Source organism: Nothobranchius furzeri, chromosome 6 (assembly GCF_043380555.1).
Source record: "Nothobranchius furzeri strain GRZ-AD chromosome 6, NfurGRZ-RIMD1, whole genome shotgun sequence".
Lineage (NCBI taxonomy): Eukaryota > Metazoa > Chordata > Actinopteri > Cyprinodontiformes > Nothobranchiidae > Nothobranchius > Nothobranchius furzeri.
This window is the reverse complement of record NC_091746.1, coordinates 53,755,801-53,767,163: the sequence shown is the minus strand read 5'-3', so window position 1 is coordinate 53,767,163 and position 11,363 is coordinate 53,755,801. Positions and strand designations below refer to the sequence as shown.

The following is an 11,363-nucleotide window of genomic DNA, read 5'->3' as shown; positions in this document are numbered from 1 at the left end:
GCTGAAGACGACTATCAGAGCAACCTGGGCTCTCATAACACCTGAGCAGTGCCACAGACTGATCGAGTCCATGCCACGCCGCATTACTGCAGTTATTGAGGCAAAAGGAGCCCCGACTAAGTATTGAGTGCTATACATGCACATTCTTTTCATGTTCATTCTTTTCAGTTGGCCAACATTAGAGAAACAAAAATTTTTTCATTGGCCTTTAGAATATTCTAATTTTCTGAGATACCAGATTTGATGTTTTCATTGGTTGTCACCTATAAATATCAAAATTAAACGTAATAAACATCGGAAATACATTGGTCTGTGTGCATTGCATGAATATAATGTACAAGTTTCACGTTTTGAATGGAATTACTGAAATATTTTCAACCTTTTGATGATATTCTAATTTACTGGCCAGCACCTGTATGTTTCCTGATCTGAACCCAATCCAACACCTGTGGGGACTTCTGAAGCAGCAAGTTGATCCTCACTCTCCATCCAGCATCCAGGCTCTAAAAGAGGTTATTCTTGAAGACTGGATGAAGATAGATGTTGCAATATGTCGCCAACTTGTTCATTAGACTTGGTGCTGTCCTTGGAGAAAAAAATCAGTGGTCATACAAAATCCTAGATGTAGTTTTGTTGTGGGGTATATTCATTTTTGCTTCATCCAATTTTAGTAAAACTGAAGATTTTGTGATATGAGTTATATTATTAACCTTAATTTCATGTTATGGAGTTAAACAAGTGTTCAATAAACCCAGCCTTGTGAACATTCTGGAAATTGTTCATTGAGCTGCTGATTAAATTAGTACTTTTTAAAGGGGGTGTACTCATTTATGCTAAGCACTGTATAATATACATAAAAATCTAAGTAATTCCTGTTTAAACACCATTTATTTACTTCTGCATCAAGTGTAAATAAACCAATATGAAATTAGTCAGAACCAATTATGAATTAGTTTCTATTTTCAATTTTGACATCTTTCTCTGCTGCTTCACCCTCTCAGCAATATTATGTTTGTGATCTAAATGGAGTTCATTTGGATGCTGTGGGTAAAGGATGTTGTATTTATCTTTAGCTAAGCATGAAGTTAGAAAGAAAATGTAGGTGGGAGCTTAATGAAGCTGCAGGGATGAATTAATAACTTGGAACGTGCAGCATTCAAATCCTCCACGTGGATCTTGTATTTTGTAGTTTTGCGCTGTACGGTTACCATACATGTGATGGTTTTAGACTTTTTTTCTACAGCTGATCATTTAAATTATTCAAACCTGCAGCCTTAAAACTAAAATGTGACAAACAGGAAAACCTCTCAGGCGCTGAAAAACATTAAAAAGCTTAAGTTTACTGCATACTAATTTATGATCTGTTTCAAGATATAAACTTTTTTGTATTAGTTGTGTACAAAATTTAGCAGTGATGCATGATTAAATTAACGCATAAATGCCCAATTTGAAAACCCTGACTCCAATTTTAAACCTATCAATGTATCCGTTAGTAGAGCTGCATGACTGACTTTTTTCTTCTGACATAAAGACAAGTATTTACACCATGGAAAACAAAGATGGACACATTCAATAAAAAACTACATTTCAGCCTCTAAACACATCATAATCACTTTTCCTGGAAGTTTATTAAAACTTTTAACAAAAACAGAAAATGTATTTTTCTGATTATTAATCAGTGTTGATATTTTTAAAGAGTCCAGTTCAGTAGATTGCTCTTTCTAAATTCGAAAGCACTAAAAACACTCATGGTGCCACCCGCCGGCCCTCTTGTATGCGTCCTTCTCACAGTCTCTTCCTCATCTTGCCCTTCTTCTGGCCGCCGCGCCCGAAGCCGGACTTCTTCACCTCTCCCAGCCACTGTTTGTTCTTGGAACGGATTTTCTTCATCCCTCCTTTCTGCAGGAACTGCTGCTTCTGCTTGTGTTTGCGGGTCTTCATTATCTGCACACTCGTTTTCAGCTCCGAGCGTATTCTGCGGCCGCCGGACGTCACCTGGGGTCCGGCAGAAGGGCGGGGGTTGGCGCCTCGGCGGCCACGACCTGGGAGAGAAAAGTGATACGGGGTAAACCTGACCTGTAGATGTCGGCTTTAGCCTTTAAAAACCTTCAGACCACAAATGCTTTTAATTTAGCAGGTTTTTATTTTTCTTTAAACTAACTGTGGGAGTCGCATGTCATCATCTCAGTATGCTGCTCAATGACATCATCACTGTAGACTTCTAAAAGGGTGTGCTAAGCTACGTAACATTTGGTTCAAGACTAATATTTCCCCAAAATTTATATGGAAAAGTTTGACTTCTGAACACATTTTCCACAAAAATAAAACTGTTTTGCATTTTGTGAATTTTGACTCATTCCATTTGCCGTACCTCTTGCTGACCCCCTCCTTCCTCCTGCTGCTGCTGCTTCTCCATCAGATCCATATCCTGCATCGTCAACCTTGTACTTTTTCTTCCACTCCTCATAACTGACAGCTTGTTAAGCATCACAACTCCTAAGCCATACAGCTAAATAGTGTGTGTGTGCGTGCGTGCGTGTCTTTATTAGGGATGCATCGAGTATTTTCGGCCGAAACACCAAAATCACCAAAACTACGCGACCGAAACAGGCTGTCATTTGAACCCCGTTTTCAGTTCATCTCACTCCGCCCTCATCTTGCTTTGTGCCTCATAAAAATCTTACTTTTAATGCTGTTTTATTACGATCACTGGAATGTTCCTATCCATTATGTCACGCACTTTATACTTTCAAATTCACATCTACCACGTCTTCCCAGCATTTTGACCCCTTCGTTAACATACCGCTACGTCCGTCACTATTAGCGGTGTTTTTCACAGGGGAGACGATTCAGTATATCACAATATTTTGCAATACGTTCAGCCAGACAAAATTTGTGATTTTTTTAGACTGAATTTATTGTAGGGAAATTCAATAAACTGTCCAAACTGATACTTAACATGTTTAACATGAGGCATTTGAACCATGATAGAGGGATTTACATTTCAATGGTGGAAACAAAACTCATCGCACACTGCTGCCAACTAGCGGTCGGCGTTTGAATAGAGCTCCGGACGTCACGTGACTCTCAGAGAGTAAACGCCATGTTGGCAGGCAAAAAAGGTAAACAAAATGAACAGGATCGGCTTGGATTTTACTGCGTGGAGTTTACTTCACACTTTAAAGCCGAAGAAATCGTTTTATAAAGTCAGAAATTAAATAGACTAAACATCTCTGGCCCTTACCGTGCCCCTGGGATTCTTTTTAAAATGCCAGAAGCTGTCGGAGCGGACCTCTTACCGGATTTGAGATACCCTGACATTTATAATTTCCTTGTTAATTTTCCCTCGTCCTACTCCGGAGCATCGCTAAGAGCATATGAAAGCCTGGAGGGATCCAAATGGACTCAATCAGGGTTTGTTGTCAGTATCCAGATCTGGATTCTTCCTGCAAAGGACAGCGCTTTTGTCACCGGGAGGGTAAGTGGAGATTTTTGTTACCATTAGCAATAGCCCGTTGCAAGGTTATCTCTGTGTGATCAACCATTGCTTAAAAATTAAATACAGCTTAGCCGGTTAATTGCTGTGATCATAGGACACGTAAACGGCAGCACGCAGAAATCACGAGGCAACGTTTTACGTGATGTTTACTTGTTGCTGTGAGTAATAAGACAGAAAAAGCCACGCCAAAATAAGTTTAAGAAGTCCACTAAGAATCGTAATAAAAGCATTTAAAATAAACACCATACACAGTTGAGGAAACGTTGGTTTAAGTACCTGATATGAAGTGGTCGCTGCATAAGTGAAAACCTTTACTCTCGGGATCCCACAGTTTCATTTTAGCCTGGAGACTAGCGGGTTTTATTACGATGATCCAACGTTTGTCGCATTCTGGATCTTGGGGAATCCTGTTGAAGGCTCTTCCCTTATCTCATCCGCGTCTGTTCTGCATCCTGGGGCATAACAGGAATCGACCATATTTCCTGTTTGATTGAGTTTTCTGACCATAACAAATAGCCTAGCTGCGGGCTACTGCCTGCCATGATGGCGCTATACAAGTGCAGGTCATTTATCATTTGTCCTTTGTCTTTACATGTTTAAGTGGACAAATTTTGACTTTAACCTGTAACGTGTGGACATTTCCACATTGTGGGGACATTTTGCTGGTCCATACAATGCTAAGCACCCTAATACGTGGTTTTAGAGGTACGGTATGATTAACTTTTAGCTTAGGTTTGGGTTCAAATTAGGTTATGGTTAGGGTATGGGTTAGGCATAATGAAGTCACAAAAATTTCAATGACTCTCTTGGGAAAGAGGTTTTAAATCTCAATGGGACCATTCCTGGTTAAATAAAAACACAAATGGAGGTCGATGAAGGTCCACTTCAGCATATCGATGCGTGTGTGTGTGTGTGTGTGTGTGTGTGTGTGTGTGTGTGTGTGTGTGTGTGTGTGTGTGTGTGTGTGTGTGTGAAAAGAAAAAAAATCAGACTCAAAACACAATTTGCAAGAAGGATACAAGTTCTTCTTCTTGTTGCTAACGATCTGACCACTCTCTGTTTTCATCCTCTTCTTCTTGTCCTCCTTTCCCGATTCTCTTACAAAACGCTTCCTCTTACGGTCCCTGTAAAAAAACAAGACCATAAACCAAATTGTAAAATCACAAAATCAGAGATTTAAAGAGTCTGAGTGGGTGAGTAAATTTTAAGCATCACCATTTCATGTGTTTCTTGTGCTGATTTAGCTGATCGCCCTCGTCTCCCATTAGGTCGAGGACAGCGGAGGAGGCTTGTTGTTCAAAATGACTGGCCTCTCCACCGAGACTCAACCTGGTCATACAGAAAACAGAACGTTAGGAGGTAAAACACACCAACTTTTTCTTATTATTTAGATTTAAACTAATAAATCAGGCCTCACCCTCGCTCTGAGTCAAAGTCTTTAGGTCTGTAAGGGATGAAATACTCCTCGTCTTTACCCATTTGCCTGATTTTCTTGTTCTTTGGACGCTCCTCTCCATCTTCCTTTGTGTTTTTTCTCTTACCACCAACCACCTCTGAAAACACCCCCTGGTGGAAACATTGAGAACTTCATCTGATAAACCTGATGCACGGTGTCTTTCACTCATGTTTTGATACTAGAAAAAGTATTTGAACCCGTTCAACGTCACGTCTGTATTAAAACTCAAACCTCAGACAGGTATTTATAAAAATAATTCCTGCACGGGTATTTTATGTTGTTCTGTAACAAGGAGAATTTGCTCAATTCTTCAAACCCTGCATAGGTTAACTGCAGAATTAAAGAGCATATTGCAGGTTAGAGCCTCCTTTGAACAAATGTTTAGAGAATCATAATAGGAACTCGTTCTAACTAAAAATTTACTCATACTCGTTAATATCTGTTCATGTAGCGTAGCTTAGCGCTTTAGAGAGAGGGAGCAGCGTCTCATCCTTTTCAGAGCAGGTGGTTCGAACCATGGGTCTGACCCAGAAACCGGCTTCCCTGGCTCGCTGGGATTTAACTACCTGCCATCCTGTCCTGGAAGTTGTGGCGGGGTGCTGCGGCCTGGTTCTGTCCCAGGTACCAGCTACGCTGGCTCCCCTGGCTAACTAGGAATTTTGAAAGCTGCCAGTCCTAATATGGGGCTCAGCACGGACCTCCCTGACCTGGTTCAGATGCTGATCTGGGCTCTAGGAGCCTGCAGGTATTTTTCAAAAAGATGGGAGGCATGTTAAACTCCCATCACATCACTGGGATTGTAATCCTCTGGCCTGAAGTGCGCACCACAAACAACGGTGTTTTCAGCTGCACAAAACGCACCAGAAACAGAAGATAGTGCCATTCATTCTCTTATTTGGAAACCTGAGGACTCGATGTCCAGACCCGCTGGAGTTTGTACATCCTCCACAAACACAAAGGTTTACAATTTTTAAGAAAAATGAACGCAATCCAAAACTAGTGCACACACACACTGACTCCATAACACAACCCCTCTACCCAAACACTACCTACTGGCCACACCGAGCTTCAGGCAGGACTAGCTGACACCTCACTGTCGTTACGTCAGATGTTAAAATTTATTTTTAAAAAGTGTTTTTAAAAGCTTTGCTGAAAAAAACAAAATACCCACAATAAGCATATCAAATTGTATTTTTGGACAGCGTTTTATATGAAAAAATAATCAATTGGCCTGCTATTTGTTCTTTAAATTAAATTCAGGCAGAACAGGTTCATTTATAACTGATTTGGGAAAATAAAGAAACATCCACCTTAAAAATGACATGGAGTTAATAAAACTCCAGCTGGAATCAGAATTTGAATGTGTATTGAATGTAATATGTAATGTTGAAGTGGTATTGTTTTTACCTTTAGGTCCTTGTCGTCCTGGCCTGTGCTGTGCATCAGGCCACTAATAGCAGCTGATTTGGACTGCTGCAGCCTGCTTTCTGCAGCCAGGTCGTCTCTGTGCTTACTGAATTTGTCCACTAATCGTGTGTCCTTTGAGCGTTTCTTTCGCATCACCTCACTTGCAGGTGTCTTACTGCTTGAGTTGATTTCAAAAATAGTCTGTGTAAAAAAAAATTTTTAACAGTACAGGTATAAACTTTTCACAACGGTTACCACGACATTAAGGCTCTAAAAGTTTTGCCGCTGACTTACAGATTTGGATCTATATCCCTTAATGGCATCGACTATCTGAAGGCGCTCCAGTTCCATTTTCTCCAAACCGGAACCTGAAAGTAAACCAGTCAGTTTTCCAAGAATCATAATCAAAGATGGTGTTTTCAATCCGTCCTCAGACTGACCTAGTAATGGATGCACCATCATAGTGGACACATCTGTGTTTTTGACCCGTCTGATGGACTCTGTGGAGGGGTTCGGCCTGGACTTTAGATACTGCTTGTAAGCGTTCTCTGAGACATGGTGCAGATTCTGTAGCTCCAGGGATTTCTCATGAGCCACAATCAGATGAGAACTTTCATCATCCAAGATGCTCTGAGGGACTCTTCCGAACACACCGTCTGAATCTGGAAAAGACGTGTCACTTTTTACATAAGAGACACCTTCTCTATGATGTCATCAGCTTAAGGATGTGGTTGTTTGTTTACCTTGTGTGTGGTCGGCTGTGGCAAACTGGACGGGCCTTCCAAGAAAGAGGTGGAGATCGTAGACGAATGGCATCTCATCAGGACAAATCATACTGTAGGCTGTCCCGCTGCGACCCGCACGCCCCACACGACCTGATGGGCAACAAATGGATCATAGATCAAGTGATCCTATTAATTAGGAGGCAAATAGTGATAAGAAACGTTCAAGCACTTCATCCACCATGTGTCCTCTAGGTTTACTAGAGGTAGTTATGGTGTTCCACAAGGTTCTGGACTAGGTCCTTTTTTGTTCTCTCCGCTTCATTTTTTTTTATAGTATCATTATTAGGAATTAAACATGAATTGTCTCTGTTTTGCTAAAGGCACCAGCTCTATTTATGAGTGAAGCCAGTTGGTTCTGACTCGCTGATTTTACTACAAGCTTCTAAAACTTCTACACTTATTTCCTGATGACACAAATACTTTTCATAACTTGGTTTTTATTTCAGATGCAACAGTTAAAAAATGCTGGAGCCATGTTTAATAAAGAATTGTTGTTAAACTTTCTATTATCTGTGTAACATATTGAAAATCAGGAGCATATTTGTTGAGATGTGACACTAAAACACTGGTGCATAACTTTTTAACTTGTAGACTGTGGGTGATGGTGGGTTAGGAGTTAGCCCTGTAATCGATGGGTTGCAAGTTCGAACACAGGCAGTCATGTATGTTATTGTGTCCTTGGGCCAGACACTTCATCTTCTTGCCTGCCGGTGGGACTGATGTGCCTGTGCTCGGCAGACTGGCCTTGTTCAGTCCACCCAGGGCAGTTGTAGTTTCAATCTAGCTCATCAATCCCAGCATGTGAATGTGTGTGTGAATGGATGAATGATCCACTGCAGTGTAAAGCACTTTGGAGCCCTCTGACTCTGAAACATGCTACACAAGTGAAGGTTGTTTATCACATAAATTATTGGGAGACAAATAGTTTAAAGCTGTTCACTCAACTCTATTCAGCCCTTTTAAGTGTGTTTGAAAACACTTTATAAATAAAGTTGAGCATTTGAAGCACTAACCAACTCTGTGCAGGAAGAGTTTGGCCTTTGAAGGGAAGTTGTAGTTGATGACATTGTCCAGCAGGGGGATGTCTATACCACGAGCAGCGACGTCAGTCACCAGGAGCACCATGGCTTTCCGGTGCACAAACTTCCCGATGTTGATCTTCCTGGCTGTCTGATCGAGGGCACTGTAGATGTAGGAGCACTCTATCCCTTCAATAGACAGCAGCTGGAGAACCAATCAAAATCAGATTTTTTCTAATGGGAGCTGGTATTTTTAGAGTGAATGAGATGGTTCTCACCTCTTTCAGGTACTCTACATGGTGCTTGGTGGCAGCAAACACCACCGTCTGCTCCTGAGGTTTCACCACATTCCTCAGCAGGTGTAGCAGCAGCGCTGGTTTGTCATCCACACGCAAATGGAAGAAGGACAACTAAAACAGGCAAGAAAAGAAACCAATGGAGCCACTTCTTCAAAATCAGCACCTTCAAACAAGACAAAATCCTATAGCAGGAGGCTTATGTTTCTTGCATTGCATCAATGGAGTTTATGGAAAGAAATAAATTACTTTGCCTATAATTAGGTTTATTGTTCGGCCCGTGGGAGGCTTGATAAAAAAGTTTCATTGGAATTTCCTCCGTAAACAACCACGAAATACGAAAGAGATGATAGGAAGCGACCCAGACTCTCTGAAGAAAGCCCGGACTCCTGCAGCAACGGACAGTTTGTGAGGCTCAGTTAGTTCATGGCAAGCCCTTGTGACCAAGTATTTGTTCATTAGCGAAGAGGTTTTTAAAAACGTTCATCTTTTTAAATCCACAGAGTCATGTTGTTTTGCCGTTCAGATTCAGGTGTCTCAAACCACGATCATGAAAATAAGTAAATAAGTAAATAAATAGGACACTGATTAACGAAGTCTTACCCAGCTTTGCGGTCGCTGTGAGGATTTATCTGTTTTCTTTGGCCATCACCCACAGGTGATGTAAACAACACTATGACTCTGCTCATCGGAGCTAACTGCTGCTTTTTGCACGACCAGGTTTCTGTTTTCAGAAGAGATCGGCTCAGCTTTCCTTAAAACAAAATAATCGTAGGCCTCTAGACGTTTGAAAGCCTTTCAAGAGCACAAGGCTTTCTGTTGAATAGGAATAAATATCTCCCCAGCAGATTTGTGAAAAAATACAACGGCGAATGGCACCAACGTTTTCTGTCATGCCAGAGCTCATAAATAACTTTAAAGCTCTAAAGCATCTCTTGCCTTTAGACGGTAAAGTGTTTATATATCTGGGATTTCGCCAGCAAACTCTCCTAAAAGTTTATGTCGCGATAGCGGGTCATCTTGTGTTTGTTTAGCCACCCAGCTCTCGCGTGTATGCACAAAGATGAAAACAGATGTCAACAAAGATCCTCCTATAGAGGACCAGGAAGATAAACAAAACACCTTCAACTGAAAGTTGTCTGGTCAAATGAGTTGAGAGCGACTTGCTTCGCCCCTACGTTCAACATAAACAGAACGCCATTTATCGTACGTCTTGTTAGTAGTAATAAGGTGCTTTTGGGCTGTTGTGCTGCACCTTGACCAGTAGATTTAACAAAGCAATGAAAAAACAAACAAAAACAGTTAAAACAGACGTCATTGTACACAAACAAAAAAAGTGGCTGCATGAAAGATAAAGCACAAGATGGCTCACTGTTTTCAAAGTTATCAGCTTATTCATGAGGCAAAAAGTGGTCAAAACGTCAAACAAAGGTTTCTTTGAGTGTGGCCAAAGTGTAAAACGCAAGAAACATTACAGAATGTGCCTTTTTAACGTCCGTCCGTCCGTGCGTGCGGCTAGCTACACTGACTACCAAAAGCATAAAGCTCTACATTTTACTTTGTCCAAGCTTTCAGACCCCAAATCATTACAAATCCTAAATGAGTGGTAAATCCTGAAGCCTAAGACTTTTATCACATTTGAAATTTGTAGCTATATTACTGTAGCAAGCCTAAAATATCAGAATGAATGATGGCCAACATGAACAAAAATAACAGACCAAGTCCTCTCTTTACCTTAATCTGGTCACTGAGTTTAGAGTCCACATCCAGGCGAATCAGAACCGGTTCAACCAGCCCTGGAAATGAAATAAAGTTCATGTATTCAACATGGACACCCAATTGAAATAAGTGGGTTGCTTTAAACACATTGGATTGGCCCAGGGTCAATTGATGCAAATTAACTAAATGCTTCTGCAAACTGGAGCTACAAGACCTCACCCACCCGCTCTGGCAAACTCCATCAACAGTTTGGGAAGTGTGGCAGAGAAGAGCAGAGTCTGTCTGGTGTCTGGGAGCCTCTGGATGATTTCCTGAAGCTGCTCAGCAAAACCCATTTCAAACAACCTGCACAGAAGGTCACACACATGGAGAAGCCATTTGTGTCCTTGAGCAGCATCTCCTGGCTAGGGTTGTCACGGTGTGAAAATTTAACCTCACGGTTATTTCGACCAAAATTACCACGATTTTCAGTATTATCGCGGTATTTCTTTAAACGTGTTACATTTTCAGACAACTAAATAAACCCTGAATATCAGGAAAATATTGTCCTCAGTTTGTGTCTAAATTTTGCCTAAAATGTGTTATTTTGTAATTATGTTATTTGTTTACAATTTTCCCCTTTAGTCTTTAAAATACCAATATTTGCCCATAAATATTAGATCAGGTGATACTCAGTACTCAAGTAGCCTTCTAATCAGATACTTGTTTACCCTTACTTGAGTAATAAACCCTATATCAGGAAAATATTGTCCTCAGCTTGTGTCCTTCCAGTGAGCTTTGCAGATGTGGGAAAATGTCATCAGGCAGTAATCATTGTTAAATTCATAATTATTCTCGGAGAGAGACCAACTCTTATCTGCCGCTGGGAGCCCCGTAATGCATAGCGTCATTTCAACATGGGGGTGTCCGCGACACGGTTTATATGCAGGTAAAGGCGCTGCGGCTGCTTTATATAGCGACTCGTTGCATTCTCCCTCAACCCAACTCCTCGGATCACGCATTTTAGCTAAAACGCTAACGTTAGCTTGCCTTGCGTTGACTGTAGAGTTGTGGGTGATGGTCACGCAGATGTGTCAAGAGATCTGAAGCGTTGCTGCCTTTCACAGACACTTTTTCTGCACGTGCTGCAAACAGGATAGCCGTCTTCTCGGCAATCTTCAAATATCCAAAAGATGCCCGTAC

General features: G+C 41.2%; 1 protein-coding gene across 1 annotated transcript in view; it reads right to left on the bottom strand.

Annotated features, from left to right (window-relative positions):
• Positions 1 to 1,609: 1,609 nt before the first annotated feature.
• The window catches only part of ddx54 (DEAD (Asp-Glu-Ala-Asp) box polypeptide 54), an 11,636-nt gene continuing 1,882 nt past the window's right edge, over positions 1,610 to 11,363 (bottom strand). The window contains exons 8-20 of the mRNA XM_015942265.3: positions 10,405 to 10,526; positions 10,197 to 10,258; positions 8,445 to 8,576; positions 8,161 to 8,371; positions 7,106 to 7,237; positions 6,803 to 7,024; positions 6,657 to 6,730; positions 6,363 to 6,563; positions 4,917 to 5,065; positions 4,715 to 4,828; positions 4,519 to 4,623; positions 2,372 to 2,469; positions 1,610 to 2,042 (exon numbers count right to left, since the gene is read on the bottom strand). Of these exons, the coding sequence (XP_015797751.3) occupies positions 1,786 to 2,042; positions 2,372 to 2,469; positions 4,519 to 4,623; positions 4,715 to 4,828; positions 4,917 to 5,065; positions 6,363 to 6,563; positions 6,657 to 6,730; positions 6,803 to 7,024; positions 7,106 to 7,237; positions 8,161 to 8,371; positions 8,445 to 8,576; positions 10,197 to 10,258; positions 10,405 to 10,526 (1,879 nt within the window). The 3' untranslated portion in view covers positions 1,610 to 1,785. The remainder of the gene's footprint in view (positions 2,043 to 2,371; positions 2,470 to 4,518; positions 4,624 to 4,714; positions 4,829 to 4,916; positions 5,066 to 6,362; positions 6,564 to 6,656; positions 6,731 to 6,802; positions 7,025 to 7,105; positions 7,238 to 8,160; positions 8,372 to 8,444; positions 8,577 to 10,196; positions 10,259 to 10,404; positions 10,527 to 11,363) is intronic.